The sequence below is a fragment of the Lithobates pipiens genome, unplaced genomic scaffold (genome assembly GCF_037356315.1).
Source record: "Lithobates pipiens isolate NorthernLeopardFrog02 unplaced genomic scaffold, aLitPip1_a1.2 Scaffold_1, whole genome shotgun sequence".
Taxonomy (NCBI): Eukaryota; Metazoa; Chordata; class Amphibia; order Anura; family Ranidae; genus Lithobates; species Lithobates pipiens.
In genome coordinates, this window is record NW_027507685.1 from 103931219 (window position 1) to 103949811 (window position 18593).

An 18593-nucleotide genomic window follows, 5' to 3' on the forward strand; every position below is an offset into this window, starting at 1 on the left:
ACATGCTTCAAATTTTTCCAAAGGAACTCCGCCGGACCCGGTCCCTTCGAAAAATTTGCTCGTGTGTATGCTATTCCGACGGACTAAAACCGACGCTAGGGCAGCTATTGGCTACTGGCTATGAACTTCCTTATTCGAATCCAGTCGTACGTCATCACGTTCGAATCCGTCAGAGTTTAGTGTGATTGTGTGTGGCCAAGTCCGCTCAGCCGAAAAGTCCGTCAGAACTCTGTCGGAACTCCGGCAGAACTCCGACGGAACTCCTTCGGAAGTCTGTCGGACATAAGTCCTCTCGTGTGTACGGGGCTTAACAAGTCACATGACACCGGGGGAGGGAAAATGTTTAGACATTAATGGCTGTGTGTTGAGTTATTTTGAGGGGACAGCAAATTTACACTGTTATACAAGCTGTACACTCACTACTTTACATTGTAGACAAGTGTCATTTCTTCAGTGTTGTCACATGAAAAGATAGAAGAAAAGATTTACAGATATGTGGGGTGTGTACTCACTTTTGTGAGATACTGTATATATATATATATATATACACTGAGCAAAATTATAAACGTAACACTTTTGTGTTTGCTCTTATTTATCATGAGCTGAACTTTGACAATGCTGCCGGCACTGGGGAGCTACAGTTCATTGAGGGAACTATGAATGCCAACTGAAGCAGAGCATGATCCCCTCCCTTCAGAGACTGGGCCACAGGGCAGTATTCCAACATGATAACGACCCAAAATACACCTTCAAGACCACCACTGCCTTGCTAAAGAAGCTGAGGGTAAAGGTGATGGACTGGCCAAGCATGTCTCCAGACCTAAACCCTAGTGAGTATCTGTAGGATATCCTCAAACGGAAGTTGGAGGAGCTCAAGGTCTCTAACATCCACCAGCTCTGTGATGTCGTCATGGAGAAGGGGAAGAGGACTCCATTGGGGACCTGTGAAGCTCTGGTGACCTCCATGCCCATGCTCCATTTATTATTTCGTATTATGATTATGATTTTTTTTTTTACTGACTAATTAAATCCAGACAGTATGTTGCTGACCCCCACTGAGCATGTAATGAGATTGAGGAAGTGATACTCTGAGTCATTTCTGTACTTTCACAATTAAACCTTCGTTTTTCTTTAGACGATATGAGGGATGAGATACTGAACCCAGACAGAGGGCTATAACCGAAGACTGATTAAAGGTCTATTTTAAAGAGTATGGACCATCTGTGGACATCATTGCTCATCTTCTGCCTTCCATTCCACAGGGCTTGGAGCTGCTGCAAGCTGGTGAGTAATCAATGAATAAAAAATGTATAATTTTATACTGTACAAAAATACTGGTATGTCATCCACAATGTAACTACAGGCACATGGCTGCCAGCATTATACTTTATCTCTAAGCCAGTGTTAAGCATTATACGGCTCGGGTCTGGTTAAGGGTAGAGGTTCCCCAGTCAGGAGGTCCCTACTGGTGGTGGGACAAGCAGTGCAGATCTCCGTTCTGCATTATCCGGGGTTTGTAATAAGATTTATTTATGTTCTTCGTACAAAAATCTTGTTTCATCTAATTGCATCGTCTATGAAAAATCTGCTCCTCAGCTCTGTTCTTATCAGTTTGATATCTGAAATGTCCCCCTATCTGAGGGTCCAGATACCAAATGGGGTTTTAGAACCAGGAGGTGGAAGAGGAACTTGCTCCAAAGCTCCGCCATGGCCGGTCCCATGCCCGCGATGGGAAAGGAGGGTGGTGGGTGGATGGAACAGCAAACCAGCCCTGAAAAAAAAAAACATGGGATATATAAATATATTAAGTGCAACACCTATGAATAGAGGATGAACCCTGAATGATGAAACTCAACCCCATGGGGGGAGGGGCTGAATTACCAAATGTTTTTTGTATATTTTTGTTTTGTTTATTACTTATTTGTGATTTTCACCCTGTATACCTGTATTTCATATTTTCATATATATATATATATATATATATATATATATATATATAGAGAGAGAGAGAGAGAGAGAGCGAGAGATACATATACATACATATATGTATATATGTATATATATATATATATATATATATATATATATATATATATATATATTTATATACACACACACGCACACATACAGTTATACAGTTCATCCTGTATACCTATATTTTTTTCATCCTGTATACCTGTATTTCATAGCTAGTCAGGTAAAAAAAAAAGTCCATCTAGTTACCGATAAAAAATAATAACAAATAATACATCAACTCTTCTGGGGAAGACTGTCCACAAGGTTTAGGAGTGTGTCTATGGGAGTGTTTGACCATTCTTCCAGAAGCGCATTTGTGAGGTCAGGCACTGATGTTGGAAGCGAAGGCCTGGCTTGCAGTCTCCGCTCTAATTCATCCCAAAGGTGTTCTATCGGGTTGAGGTCAGGACTCTGTGCAGGCCAGTCAAGTTCCTCCAACCCAAACTCGCTCATCCATGTCTTTATGGACCTTGCTTTCCTTTCATTCCCTATATGTTTTCCTCTAGTTTTGGGGCAATGTCATATGATGTCGCCCCAGTGTCACCGCTCTCGCTCGCCTGTGGGGGCACGATGACGCGGCTCTTTACGTATGTCCAATCACAGCTGATCACATGTAAATGCTGAAGTGCCGTTTATCAACTCTCCTCACCTCCCACTGACAGAGTGTGTCGATCAGCTGCATTTCCTCACAGGGGAGACATGCACAGATAATCATGCATCGATCATCAGTGCAGCCCCAACAGTGCCCATCAATGACACCAATCAGTGCCCATCAGTGACACCAATCAGTGCTGTATTTCAGTGCCCGTCAGTGCCTGCTTATCAGTGCTCCCTATCAGTGCTCATCAGTCCCCATCAGTGCAGCCTCATCAGTCCCCATCAGTGATACCTCATCAGTGCAGCCTATCAGTGCCCATAAGTGCAGCATATTAATGCCACCTAATCAGTGCCCTCATCAGTGCCAATCAGTGCAGCTTATTAGTGCCACCTAATTAGTGCCCTCGTCAGTGCCGCCTATCAGTGCTCATCAGTGCTGCCTATCGGTGCTCATCGGTGCCCATCAGTGCAGCATATTAGTGCCACCTAATCAGTGCCCTCATCAGTGTCCATCAATGCAGCCTTATCAGTCCCCATCAGTGCTGCTTCATCAGTGCAGCCTATCAGTGTCCATCAGTGCAGCATATTAGTGACACCTAATCAGTGCCCTCATCAGTGCAGCATATTAGTGCCACCTAATTAGTGCCCTCATCAGTGCCGCCTATCAGTGCTCATCAGTGCCGGCTCATAAGTGCTGCCTATCAGTGCTCATCGGTGCCCATCAGTGCAGCATATTAGTGCCACCTAATCAGTGCCCATCAATGCAGCCTCATCAGTCCCCATCAGTGCTGCCTCATCAGTGTAGCCTATCAGTGCCCACCAGTGCAGCATATTAGTGACACCTAATCAGTGCCCTCATCAGTGCAGCATATTAGTGCCAACTAATTAGTGCCCTCATCAGTGCCGCCTATCAGTGCTCATCAGTGCCTACTCATCAGTGCTGCCTATCAGTGCTCATCGGTGCCCATAAGTGCAGCATATTAGTGCCACCTAATCAGTGCCATCATCAGTGCCCAATAGTGCCCATCTGTGCAGCAGCATCAGTCCCCATCAGTGCTGCATATTAGTGCCACCTAATCAGTGCCCTCATCAGTGCCCATCAGTACAGCCTCTCAGTACCCGTCAGTGCAGCATATTAGTGCCACTTAATTAGTGCCCTCATCAGTGCCGCCTATCAGTGCTCATCAGTGCCTGCTCATCACTGCTGCCCATCAGTGCTGCCTATCAGTGCTCATCGGTGCCCATCACTGCAGCATATTAGTGCCATCTAATCAGTGCCCAATAGTGCTCATCAGTGCAGCATCATCAGTCCCCATCAGTGCTGCATATTAGTGCCACCTAATTATTGCCTGTGACGGAACGTCCCCCACACTCCGCTTGAGTGTTTCCGTCAGTAATACCGCTTCCCAAGTCCTGGAACACGACGCCAATGGAACCCCCAAGAACTAGACAACACCAGTCTTGAAGTACACCAGGAATAATCTTTTATTTGAGATGTCCCACAAATATATACAGTAGGATGACTAAAACCTAACCTAATTAGCATGAGCTAATTATCTAATCATTGACCCAGACTAGTTGTCTGAGAGATAGGACTTTTCAGGGTAAGACTTTGTCTCCTAGCTCACTGATTGACTATTCAATACACATTACCATAAACATTAACACAGGGTTAATTAGCACAAACAACAATGTGTGGAATACTCTTACAAGCCAGACTAGACTCATTTACACAACAGACAGGTGGCTGGAGTTGATGACATTAGCATCTAACAGTTTGTGTCTCAACAGTGTGATTTAGTCTATTGCTAATATGGCAAATACATATCCAGAGTCTGTGTGTCTTGGGGGGGGGGGGTGGAGGGGGGACATGGATCTGAATCCAAGTAACACCACCTCAGGGGTCCCCAGGCATACAGCCACCATTCCCCCAAATGCCAGGGTCCATAATCGCAAGTCAAGAGGCTCGCATTCTGTCCCCTCCAACAGCCTCTGTCCCGGATAGGTATGTCACATTTCTCCCCTTTCGGCAGGAGACTAACACAGGAGGAGACCCCATACGGGTTGACTCTGAAGTTAGTCAGTAATTTCAGTCCCCCAATGCCGGTATCCACACAGTACCCCAAACAAATTGGTCCAAACAGAGTATTCCTCACCCAACCAACCTCTGCTTCTCTCAGAGAACATATCCACCGCTGGGGAGAGGCCTTGACTGACCCTTCTCGCTCGAGCCTTTTCAGCCTCTGGAGAGAAGACAGGGTGACTGGGCTCACTCCATCAAGCTGTTGGGATCTGGGCCGACTGCCCAGCATCCCTGGGGTATACAAGTGGAGACTGAAATTCCATCCATCGATATCAGCTCGAGCTACCATTGTGTGTAGGGGCTAGTAGCATTCTGTCCTGTTAGCACTTCAGCTGAGGACCCCACATCATCCACTCCAGCTGACTTTTGGTGAGTCAGGCTGACCGCCCCGGCTCCCTGGAACTCTGCAGCCATTACCAGTGCTGGGCAGAGGTTGGTAGCACTCTGCCCGGTTGCCAGGGCTTCAGCTGGATTGGTGTCATCATTCTGGGGCGCCGTCTGCTGTTAGAACTCCCTTTCACTGGTATTGTCTCCCAGGTGCATTAACCATTGTTGGGGAGGCAAAATATCTGCTTCTCCTCCCTTCATCTCTGAAATCCACTGGGAGAGAGGGACCATCACCTTCTCACCTTGGGCCTCCGAAAACTGCCACGGGTGTGGAGCAGGGGTCTGCAGTATTCTGTCCTGCTGCAAGTACTTGAGCAGGTGATGCATAATCTATGACATCCTCTGATGTACAGTCCATTAAGTCCATAAATTATGTAATCTGTGGCTGGAGACAGGGTCGTCTTTAAGGCAGGGCAAAAGGGGCAGCTGCCCTGGGCCCTGTCATTGTTGTGGGGCCCAAAGCCGCTGCCTCATACTTGCCAACTATCCCAGTTTAAATTCCCTTATCTCTTGAAGCTTTAGTGCTGTGCTGTGTCCCAATATCTCAGTGTGAAGTGTAGCTACTAATGCTGCCCAGCTCTGCCCTATTGTTGTGTACATATGACTCACCTGCAGACCCTGTGTTTACATGTAAATAACCATCATTCATATGTAAATAATGACAGCACTCTTATGCAAATAACAGCTGAATTCATATGTAAATAGCTGAGCCCGACAACATTGATATGTAAATAAAGGCAGCATTCATATGTATATCATGCCCCCCTGTAGTAAGGAGAAGATGTGCTGTAACCTATAGCAACCAATCAGTGAGCAGTATTACTGTACAGTAATTTCCAGCAACCAATCAACAAGCAGAAATCATATGCTGTAACCTCTGGCAACCAATGGCAATCACTGCCTGATCTGATACAGTAAACTGATTCTAGCTGCTATTTATTGTATGTCTCAGAGCAGGTGGAGAGCGAAACTACATGGGGGGGGGCCCAAGAAAATTTTTGCCCGGGGTCCAATCAATATTAAAGACGCCCCTGGCTGCAGAGATGAGCCAAATGCCCCAGCTCCCTGGAACTTCACAGTTGCTGCCGGTGCTGGGCAGAGTTTGATAGCACTCTGCCCTGTTGCCAGCACTTCTTCTGGGGGCTCCACATCATCCGCTTCGGCTAACTGTTGGGGCAAGAGGCTGGATTCCTCCACTCCCAAACTGTGTAGCTGCCATTGGGGAGGTGAGCTGGCTGCTTCCCTTTCCGTTCCCTCATCTGGCTGCTGGGATGACGTCTGTGGTACTGCTTCCCAGGTGCACGGATCTTTGCTGGGGAGGAAAGACCGCTTTCTCCACCCTGGCCGACTGTTGAGGAGGGACAACAAACACCTCCTCTCCCTTCTCCCCCTGTATCTGATGCTGGGAAGTGATCGCTACCTTCTCACCCTGAGCCTCCTGAATTGCCACAGGTGTGGGGCAGAGGTCTTGGACCCTCTGTCCGGTGACCAGGGCTTCAGCTGGGGAAGTTCCTTGTAATTCCACAGATACTACTGTTGGTGCTTGGCAGAGCACAGTGAAGTTTGGCCCTAATACCAGCTCTTCTGCTGGAGGCTCATCAGGTTCATCTTTCTCAGCACAAAAGTCTATTAAATCCCCTGTCTCTGCAACTAGTCTCTGGGGATAGAGTTTCACAATTTCCTGTCCGTGGAACCCAGAAGATGCTATCGGTGCTGAGCAGAGGTTAGCAGAGCTTTACCCTGTTGTCAGCACTTCAGGTTTGGGGATGGCAATCTCCACATTTTCCACTGACGATTCTCTGGCATGCTGCTGGACAGGCACATTCCTCCATCCAAGATCATCCCATGCAGAAACAGGATCATCAAGGTCAGTCAGCACTTTCTGCATCCACCATAAAACCTCTGCATCCATAGCTGCGGGGGCAGGTTGGCAAAGCACACTGTTACTCTGCCACATTGCCGACTCTTCAGCCAGGATTTCAGAGTTGTCAACAGGTATTTCCTGATAGTACCAGGCAAAGGGAGCCCAGCCCTGGCACTGAGCAGAGTCTAGCAGCCATCTGTAGGCGATCTCCAGCTCCCATTCCTGAACGGCCAGAAACTCCAAATCTTCCAGTGCCCAGTGCACTTCCAAGACATTCAATAGCCCTTTTCTGAAATCCATGATTTCATCCAACCGCCACTACAAATCTCCAAGTTAGAGTCCCCTGTCAGCTTCACATACAACAGTCCCAGGCCGCCGTAGCTTAAGCCTTCCATTGGGCTGTCATCTGCTATCCAGGGACATGCTTTGGATACATGCCACCGGAGGGCTCTGTAACTCTCATCCAGCTTCATCTCTGCCCAGACCAGCCTGCTTAATTCAGATATCTGCTCCTTGTGCGTGTTTTCTCCTAAAAACAGCACCCGCAATCCATACTGCGACCAGTACCTTTCCTGGTTGGAGGGGAGAACTTTTCCCTGGTGACGCTGCTTACGGGCTAGTGCTTCCTTCCAGAGTTCACAGCGAATAGAATCAAACCATCCCAGCAGGACCTGCTCTGATACTGGTCCTCTGTGCTGTAGCTGAATCTCTTGCAACCTCCTTCTGAATTCTTCATGCATGGCGGCTGGTATCTGTACCTCTCCTGCTATCCGCTTGAGTGTTTCCGTCAGTAATACCGCTGGCTCTGGCTATAGGAACCCCCAAGAACTAGACAACACCAGTCTTGAAGTACACCAGGAATAATCTTTTATTTGAGATGTCCTACAAATATATACAGTAGGATGACTAAAACCTAACCTAATTAGCATGAACTAATTATCTAATCATTGACCCAGACTAGTTGTCTGAGAGATAGGACTTTTCAGGGTAAGACTTTGTCTCCTAGCTCACTGATTGACTATTCAATACACATTAACATAAACATAAACACAGGGTTAATTAGCACAAACAACAATGTGTGGAATACTCTTACAAGCCAGACTAGACTCATTTACACAACAGACAGGTGGCTGGAGTTGATGACATTAGCATCTAACAGTTTGTGTCCCAACAGTGTGATTCAGTCTATTGCTAATATGGCAAATACATATCCAGAGTCTGTGGGTCTTGGGGGGGGACATGGATCTGAATCCAAGTAAATCCAAGAGGACCGTTCCCCCAAATGCCAGGGCCCATAATCGCAAGGCAAGAGGCTCGCATTCTGTCCCCTCCAACAGCCTCTGTCACAGTGCCCATCAGGGCAAAGTATCAGTGTCCATCAGTACAGCATATTAGTGCCACCCAGTGTCAATTTCGTCAATTAAAATGACTAAAACATTTTAGTCGACTAAATGAATACTATTTTAGTTGACTAAAATACGACTAAAACTAAAATGCCATTTTAGTCAAAAGACTAAGACTAAAACTAAATTGAAATTTGACTTAAAAATGAACACTGGTCTGTAGTGCATGTTCATACCTCGATGTAATAATAAATGATAACATATTAGATTTTTCACTCATAATGAGTGAAATTATGAGTTGGAATTGTAGAGAAATGTTTACAATTTAATTACACCCGTTAGATTTTAGTCGACTAAAATATCCTGGAGATTTAGTCGACTAAATATGACTAAAACTAAAACAATTGCAGAAGACTAAAATGGGCCAAAAAGATTGCTTCTCCTCTCTGCCAATCTCAGGGCCCATTTCCTGATTGGCCGGGAGGACAATCAGGAAGACAATAGTGAATGTACATTCGCTATTGATAGCCCACCCTTTTTTGAAGCCAATTAGAGCATGAGGCGCTAATCATGTTCTTCTAAAAAAACACCAGTGAAATCCATGTGTCCAGCACCCTGCATGTAGATTAGGGGCCAGGAGCATGGGTTAGGGGGGCAGCGCCCCTGCGTCCCTTATGAAGGGGCCGCCACTGGTCAAACAGATATCTGCCCCCCAAAAAAATTTACAAAAAATAGAAGAGGAGGGGGAGGAGGGTATAAAGCAGAACTTCTCCTTTAGGTGCACCTTGTGAATAGTCCCACCTTGTGAATGGTCTTCTGGCACCTGTGACATGTACCAGAAGGTTGCAGGCGGGGAGAGGGAGGAGAACTTCTGGTGGATTGCTGCGGCAGTCCGACTGTAAGTGGGAGTACCTGTCAAAACCAAGTACTTGCCCCCTCCCAAAAAAAAAAATTGCCAAAAATAAAAAAGAAGGGGGGATGAGGGCATAAAACAGAACCTCTCCTTCAGGTGCACATTGTGAATGATCCCACAATCTTCTAGGACCTACGATGTGTACTAGAAGGTTGCAGGCAGGGGGAGGGAGGAGAACTTCTGGGGGATCGCTGCGACGATTCGACTAGAAGTGGGAGTGGGTACCTGTCAAAATCAGGCACCTGACCCCCCCCCCCCCCCCAAAAAAAAAAATGTTGCCAAAAATAGAAGAGGAGTGGTAGGAAGCATAAAGCAGAACGTCTTCTTTAGGTGCACATTGTGAATGGATGGTTCTGCAATCTTCTGCGAGCGGTGACGTGTACCAGAATGTTGCAGATGGGGCAGGAGAACTTCCGGTGGATCGCTGCTGTGATCTGACAGGAAGTGAGAGGGGGTACCTGTCAAAACCAGCTACCCCCCCACAACAAAAAACAAATATTACTTAAAATAGAAGAGGAGCGGGGAGAAATTCCACTTTAATGTCTTGTATTGTACGTGATGACCCGGAGGCTCTGCCCACAGACCGGAGCTTTGGGGAGAGGAGGAAAAGTGTCAGAGGCAGCTGGAGCTGAGCATCGGGTAAGTAGCCACACCCTGTGCCACACCTCCTAGACATTACGAACATTTAGCCCTGCAGTGTTGGGCTTGGGCTATAAAATCCAAGAAGCAGAATGAGAGCTCCGTACATAAAGCTTATTTCCATGCAGATATGTGTTCAATTAAAAATCATTCAAAAATTGCAACTACCCGACTATGACTCGGCACCAGCCTTTTGCAACCCCCTGTACAGCAGAGCTCATAGTAGGGGAGGGAGAATCAGCACAAGGAGCCAATCAGCTGTACTGCAATGCTCTGATGCTAACAAGGAATTTCCAGAGAGGAGGGGAGAGCAGAGGGACAGGTACATAAGCTCATCAGTCTGTTTTGTCTCTTTCAATGGCCAGTTGTAAGTTGGGGGGCATGTCCTAGCTGTATTACCAAACTGCAGTAGAGGAACATCAGGTCTCCGGGCTGGCTGGCTGTGCTTTTTGCCAGGGCTGTATAAATCCCAATAATTAATGGACAGAAATACAGGTTCTTTGGTTCAGATATACAGGATGTATCCTGACTTTATATCTAGCTACGTAACTGGAGTTCAGCTTCAGCTTATTTAGGTTCAGTTTACATTAGCTACAAATAAGGTAATATCCTTTTCCTTTTCACGACAGGAAACTCATCAAATATCCATGAACTGTTATAACTGCAACTTATCCACAGTTCCTGCAGATTTGCCTGAAGAGATTAATGGGCTGGATCTCAGTTTTAATCCTCTTAAACATCTTTATAATAAGAGTTTGTCAAGACTATCCCAACTTCAGATTCTTGATCTTACCAGGTAAATCTACATCTTCTGCTTGAAAAATCATTAGCTCAGTACGCTATATTTCCATTATTATAATGTGATGTGATTTGTACCTGGACATTCAATAACTTCTCAGAGTTTTAAAGGAGCTAGGCTTATCAAACAAAGGTATGGCATTGCTAAAATATAAGAATGGCTTGGTGAAACTGAGTGGAAATTGGGTAAATCATTACTAGATCTTGGCATTGACTTGGTGGAATATAGTGGTAATTGGGTAAATCAGGGGTAGACCTTCCCCTTGGTTTGGGAGGAATGGATCGGTATTTGGGTAAATCATGGGTAGAAATTGGTCTTGGCTTGGTGAAACTGAATGGTAATTGAGTAAATCTTGGCTTGGTGGAACTGAGTGGTAATTGAGTAAATCACAGGTAGACCTTAGCCTTGGCTTGGTGGAACTGAATGGTAGTTGAGTAAATCATTGATAGACCTTGGCCTTGTGGAACTGAATAGTAATTGTGTAAATCATGGGTTGACCTTGGCTTTGTGAAACTGAGTGGTAATTGGGTAAATCACAGGTAGACCTTGATCCTGGCTGTGTGGAACTGAACAGTAATTGGGTAAATCATGGGTAGATCTTGGCCTTGGCTTGGTGAAACTGAGAGGTAATTGGGGAAACCACAGGTAGACCTTGGTCTTGACGCGGTGGAACTGAATGGTAGTGGGGTAAATCATGAGTAGACCTTGGCCTTGGCTTGGTGGAACTGAGTGGTGATTGGGTAAATCACAGGTAGACCTTGGTCTTGGCTTGGTGAAACAGTGAGGTAATTGGGGAAATCATGGGTAGACCTTGATCTTCGCTTGGTGGAACTGAATGATATATGGGTAAATCATGTATAGATCTTAGTCTTGGCTTAGTGGAACTGAATAGTAATTGGGTAAATCATGGGTAGACCTTGGGCTTGGCTTGGTGGAACTGAGTAGCAATTGAGCAAATCATGGGTAGACCTTGGCCTTGGCTTGGTGGAACAGAGTAGTAATCGGTTAAATCATGGGTAGACCTTGGCCATGGCTTGGTATAACTGAGTGGTAATTGTTTATGGATAGACATTGGCCTTAGGTTGGTGGAACTGAGTAGTAATTGGGTAAATCACAGTTAGAAAACATTTTCAACCCAGTCAGTTCTCCTCTTGAGGATTATAGAATGCCTCACCCTATTTTATGGGGATGAGGAGAGGGAGAGGTGTTATGAAGACCAATATAAGACCTGAAGGATTCAGATGTTAGACTATCTAGTAGTAGTTAGTTCCAGTCAACTGGATGTGTTGTGTAATCTTGAAGATGTTTCATCACTCATCAAAAGAGGCTTCCCCGGGTTGGAATAAGTGCCAGAAACATACCCCAGCATTTATAGGCACACAAGCAATACTGGGATATATTCATATATTCCTGATGCTCATTTGACCTGAGGAAACTACTTGGATGAGAAGGAAATTGTCTTCAATGTCACAGAACAAGCCCAGTTGAATATGTCTAGGTATTCGATGATCTGAGACCATAAGAACTTTCAGACAAGGTCTTACATAGTTAGTTAGGCTGAAAAAAGACACCAAAAGCCCATCTATTTCAACCAGTTGAAAAAATAAATAGAAAACTTCCATATACAGAACTCTATACCTACAGTTGATCTAGAGCAAGGCAAAAAACTATAAAACATGAGCCAACTTGCCCCAGTGTGGGGGAAAAATTCTTCTTGATACTCAAGAATAGGGATGAGCCGAACACCCCCCGGTTCGGTTCGCACCAGAACTTTCGAACGGACCAAAAATTCGTACGAACTTTAGAATCCCATTGAAGTCTATAGGACTCAAACGTTCAAAATAAAAAGTGCTCATTTTAATGGCTAATATGCAAGATACTGTCTTAAAAAGGGTTTTGGGACCTGGCTCCTGCCCCAGGGGACATGGGTCAATGCCTAAAATGTTTTTAAAAATGGCCGTTTTGGCGGGAGCACTGATTTTAATGATGATTAAAGTGAAAAAAAAGTGAAATATTCCTTTAAATATCGTGCCTGGGGGTGTCTATAGTATGCCTGTGAAGTGCCACGTGTTTCCCGTGTTTAGAACAGTCCGTGCACAAAATGACATTTAACGGAAATAACGTCATTTAAAACTGCTTGCGGTTTTAATGTTATATCTGGTTCTGGTGTTCTGCCATATAGTGTCCGGCCATCATATAGTGTCCGCGGCGTACTGCGCATGCGCAGTACGGAGCAGACGAAGCTTCGTAAAATCTCCGAAGCTGAACGCCGCCTGCACCGTGAGTAGAGGTGGTAGCCCCACCATCCAAGCGGAAATAGGGTTGTGAATATTAGAGGGCCCCTCGCGGGCAAGCTTTGCTCGCCATGCTTCGGGCTCGGCCTCGCTGCACTCGGCTCTTTTATATTCCTACTCTATGTCCACTTGGATAGTGGGGATAGAACCTGGACTCACGGCACAGGCAATCCTCTGCAATTTTCGGAATCTGTGTTGCTGTGTACTGCGCATGCGCAGTACGCAGCGGACACTATCGGATGGAGGACCTTATATGATAAGACACCGGCAATATGGATGAAAATCATTAAGAAAAATGGCATGGGTAGACCCCCCTGCCCACTACCAGCCCCTTTGGGTCTTGTATGGATATTAAGGGGAACCCCGTACCCAGGCCCTATATACTCAGAACAGCATTATACAGGCGGTGCAAACAAGACAGGGACTGTGTAGGTTTGTTGTGTTAAGTAGAATCTGTTTGTAATTTTCAACTGGTACATTTTTAAAGAGTAGCTCCAGTCAAAAAATCTATTTTTAAGCTTTTTGGAAAACATAGGGAAGGGTTATCACCCATGTATAATTTGTTTTGCTGTCAGTCTTTTTTCATCTCACTTGCTGTTGTCTCCTTCCGTTTGCAAGTAGGAGACGTTTGTAAGTTGGATGTTTGAAAGTAGGGGCCTGCCCTATATGCTCTGCAGAAATGGCGGAACAAGGTGTTGGTGTTGCCACAACATTGTAAGTGAACGATTATATCAAGTACTCAAGTTGTAGTGCAGGAATGAGCCCTGCTGCAAAGCATTGCATCAAAAATTGTAATTAAATGCCCCTGTTAAACAGGGGCAGAAAAATTGGGCCTTAGGCACTGGTGCTGGTGCCACGACACTGCAACCTCTCCCATATACTCTAGTTGTGGTGCAGGAATGAGCCCTGCTGCAAAGCATTGCATCAAAAATTGTAATTAAACGCCCCTATTAAACAGGGGCAGAAAAATTGGGCCTTAGGCACTGGTGCTGGTGCCACGACACTGCAACCTCTCCCATATACTCTAGTTGTGGTGCAGGAATGAGCCCTGCTGCAAAGCATTGCATCAAAAATTGTAATTAAGCGCCCCTGTTAAACAGGGGCAGAAAAATTGGGCCTTAGGCACTGGTGCTGGTGCCACGACACTGCAACCTCTCCCATATACTATAGTTGTGGTGCAGGAATGAGCCCTGCTGCAAAGCATTGCATCAAAAATTGTAATTAAACGCCCCTGTTGAACAGGGGCTGCAAAATTGGGCAGGTGGCATCACCCAGAACCAGAAATGTTCTTCCAACACATCAGCGGAGGAGGAAGAGGATAGACAACATAACAGGACAGTCACTCAGCATCAGCATAGGCAGTCTTGAAGGGATGTGATATTTCAAAAAAAATTATTTGGTTACATCAGCTTCAGGTGCTTGGTAGCTGTGGGTAATCCAAGACTGATTCATCTTGATGAAGGTCAGTCGATCAACTGAGTACTGTGCAAGCTCTGGCCAGTGATCCATCCTCAAGACCCAGTAAGCCAGAGGATTTTCGGTGGGAAAGATGTCCAAGTCTGACCTTGCCCCTAGGTATTCCTGCACTGTAATTGTAAATCAGACGGTGGCGATGGTTGCTGGAACCGATCATACCTTCGGGCTGCGGACTAAAAAATTGTCTGAACGCATCAGTCAGACAGCCACCTTCTCCACCACTCCTTCTGACCGATGCCTCAGCAACACGTTGTCCAGGATCAGGAGTTTGTAACCTCCCAGTCTCTGGGAACGCATTGCACAGACCTTTCTGCAAGGCCTCCCGGAGATGTCTCATCCTCTGCTCCCTCTGCGATGGCAAGATAAGGTCGGCAACCTTACCCTTGTACCGTGGATCAAGGAGAGTGGCCAGCCAATAATGGTCCCTCTCCTTGATCCAAAGAATACGAGGATCCTTCCAAAGGCTTTGCAGGATCAGGGAGGCCATGTAGGTTAGCTGAGGCATTCGGTCCGGAGTCCTCCTCCTCCTCCTCCTCATCCTCTTCCTGTGTGATGGGTGGCACAGCAGGAACACTGTCTGGATAAAGGGGGCCTTGAGAGGCAAGGAAGTCCTCCTCTTCCTGCCTCTGTTCTGCCTCAAGTGCCCTGTCCATTATTCCACGCAGCGTATGCTCCAAGAGGTGGACAAGAGGTACAGTGTCACTGATGCATGCACTGTCACTGCTCACCATCCTTGTGGCCTCCTCAAACGGTGACAGGACAGTGCATGCATCCCTGATCACGCCCCACTGGCGTGGTGAGAAAAAACCGAGCTCCCCTGACCCTGTGCTGGTGCCGTAGTCGCACAGGTACTCATTGATGGCCCTCTGCTGCGTGTGCAGCCGCTGCAGCATGGCCAACGTTGAGTTCCACCTGGTGGGCATGTCACATATAAGGCGGTTCTTGGGCAGGTTCAACTCCTTTTGGAGCTCAGCCAGCCGAGCACAGGCATTAAATGATCGGTGAAAATGGACACAGAATTTCCTGGCCTGCTTCAGGACATCCTGTAAGCCCGGGTACCTGCCCAAGAACTGCTGCACCACCAGGTTAAGGACGTGAGCCACACAGGGCACATGGGTCAGTTGTCCCTGTCGGAGGGCGGAGAGCAGGTTGGTGCCATTGTCGCAAACCACCATGACCAGTGTAGTTCAGAGGTACCCAACCTGCCTCTTATTGCTATACCACTTGTACTCCAACATCCCCATTTCTTACCCTTCTAAAATGATGAGACCACACCTTAATTTTGGAGTATAAATGGCCATAGCAGCCTATTTATTATTCACACCATATAAATAACTCCAATATCAAATATATACCAAAATATCCCTTCCGTAACAACTTGTTTAACTCCAGTCTGTTGGTCTTTGACGGCACCCCGGAACTCCAACACATATTCCACCAATACACTGCGGGACCTTTTTCCACACGATAGGCCTCCAGCGGATAATCAGCTCGGAGACAACCCCCTTCCCGCAGTGCAACCATTACAGTACTCCAGCTAACCTTTCACTGGAATACACCGGAGGGGCACATACTACCGATGAGCCCCCCACCCCTTTCCATCACATATGTTTACTGCCACCGTCAAAGACCAACAAAACACCGCCAATCCACAGCTGCCATGATGACCATCTGCAATGCTCCTGAAAAAAAGAAAACACATAAACCAACAAACACAGACAACATATAGGGAGGGTGGGTAGGAAAAACTGCCTCCTCATTTCTTTGTCCACAACTTTCTGTTCCCCATCCCAGCCCCGCCTCCTCCTTATATATTACCACTCCCCCTTGGACATTACTTACTGTCCCCTCCCCTCTTATCTCTTCATATTAACCCATGCATTGTCTCCCCTAAACACATGGTCATGCCCGGCCCTGCACTACTTTTTCTTTTCTGTCTTTTCCGTTTCGGGCCTCATTTTCCTGGCTTAAGCTGGAATGGCATCAACCACCTCTTGGCCTGCCCCTGCAGAGCTGACAAAACATCTGCCCCAGTGTGGCTCCTGTCCCCCAAACAAACCAGCGCAAGCACGGCATGGCATTGTTTAGCCTGCGTACTTGCGTAGCCCCTGGAACGCCTACGGAGCACCGCTGGTTCTGAGGACAGAGCACTGGAAGAGGCCATGGAGGAAGAAGAAGAGGCGGGGTGAAGGAGAGGTGTGTCACAACCAATAGCAGCATTTTGGAGGCGTGGTGGCAGAACAACCTCCAACACTACTGCACCTTGTCCTGCATCCTTCTCAGCTGCCAGAAGAGTGACCCAATGGGCCGTGAAAGACAGGTAAAGTCCCTGTCCATGCCTGCTGGACCATGAGTCAGTGGTAAGGTGCGGCACCTTACCGCTGACCGCCCTGTCCAGCGAGGCAAGGACATTGCCTTCCACATGCTGATAGAGAGCCGGAATCGCCTTCCGTGAGAAAAAGTGGTGTTTGGGGACCTGCCACTGAGGAACCGCACATTGCACAAACTCACGGAAGGGGCCGAGTCTACCAACTGAAAAGGCAGCAGTTGAAGTGCTAGCAATTTAGCCAAGCTAGCATTCAGCCGCTGGGCATGTGGATGGCTGGGAGTGAACTTCTTTTGGCGGTCCAGCAGCTTGGGCAGGGAAGTTTGCCTGCTATAATCAGATGTGGGTGTACTGCTAGCAGAATGCCCGGAAGCACTTGGCTGTGACACACCTAATTCTACACCTTCATTCCTCTCAGAGCAGGTTTCAGAGAGGACTGAAGGTCTAGTGGGGTTGGAGATCCCAGCTGATGAGGAGCAAGGAGAGGCCCGCTTTGTTCTTTGGCGTGGGTCTTTGAGCTACGCTTGCCAACGAGCTGCATGGCAGGTCAACATATGTCTGGTCAAGCATGTGGTGCCCAAGCGGTTGATGTTTTGTCCACGTGAGATACGCTTGAGACATATGTTGCAAATAGCAGTGGTGAGATCTGATGCACTCGTCTCAAAAAAGGCCCACACCAAAGAACTTTTAAAATAACGCGCAGAGGCAGCGCCCTGCACAGGTGGAGCTCTGCGGTGTGATTCAGTTAGTGTGCTGCCCCTAAGCTGGCCCCTGGAGGGCATCCTGCCTCGTTGGACATGTGCCTCCTCCTCCTCCTCTCTCCTACCAGGCACCCACGTGGAGTCAGTGCCCTCATCATCCCCTCCCTCTTTATCGCTGGAGCAAACCTGGCAGTATGCTGCAGCTTGTGGAACATAACTGCCAGATTGCTGTCCTTCTTGAGCATCCCCTCGTTCTGATCTCATGCTACTGCCTTCCTCTAGCTGAGTATCATCATCAGAGCCTACAAAACACTGGGCATCCTCCTGGAGCATGTACCCAGCACTGTGCTCAAAGAGCTCAGGAGACTCCTCAGGAGGACGTGGTGGGTCTAGGGAAGGAGTCACTGATGATGACATTGAGAGGAGGGAAGACAATGCGTTGGCAGCTGCTTTGCTAGTACCCTGAGCCTGGGTGAGAGAGGATGAGGATAATGAAGAGGGCTTGGTCATCCACTCTACCAAGTCTTCGGCATGTTGCGGCTCAACATGTCCAGCTGAAGAAGGACAAGCGTGTCCCATGGCCACGATGATGATGATGCACCGCGTCCACGACCAGCACTGTTGTCTCTAGACACAGAGCCTGCTTGCCCTCTTTTAGCGGCTTGCGCCTGTCTGCCTCTCCTTGCTGGCCATCCAGACATGGTAATGGCCTGAAGGGAGATGGGAAAACCAGCAATTGGGTAGTGTATATTGTGCTGGAGGCACACACAACACCCACTAACTCCTGCAGATGGCAGATGGCGCAATTAGAGAAGAGCTATGTAGGTGGATATAACCATATATACTGTGGTCAGGGCACGCAGACAGCACGCACAATCTCCTACAACTGACTGCAAGCTCTATTTAAAAAGAGCAATATAGCTAGCTATGTAGGTGGATATAACGGTGTATACTGCGGTCAGGGCACGCAGACAGCACGCACAATCTCCTACAACTGACTGCAAGCTCTATTTAAAAAGAGCAAGATAGCCAGCTATATAGGTGGATATAGCGATGTATACTGTGGTCAGGGAACGCAGACAGCACGCACAATCTCCTACAACTGACTGCAAGCTCTATTTAAAAAGAGCAATATAGCTAGCTATATAGGTGGAT

General features: G+C 47.1%; 1 protein-coding gene across 1 annotated transcript in view; it reads left to right on the top strand.

Moving 5' to 3' along the window:
* The first annotated feature begins 1094 nt into the window (after positions 1-1094).
* The window catches only part of TLR4 (toll like receptor 4), a 40448-nt gene continuing 22949 nt past the window's right edge, over positions 1095-18593 (top strand). Inside the window, exons 1-2 of the mRNA XM_077468190.1 lie at positions 1095-1284; positions 10472-10638. Coding sequence (XP_077324316.1) covers positions 1213-1284; positions 10472-10638 — 239 coding nt within the window. The 5' untranslated portion in view covers positions 1095-1212. The remainder of the gene's footprint in view (positions 1285-10471; positions 10639-18593) is intronic.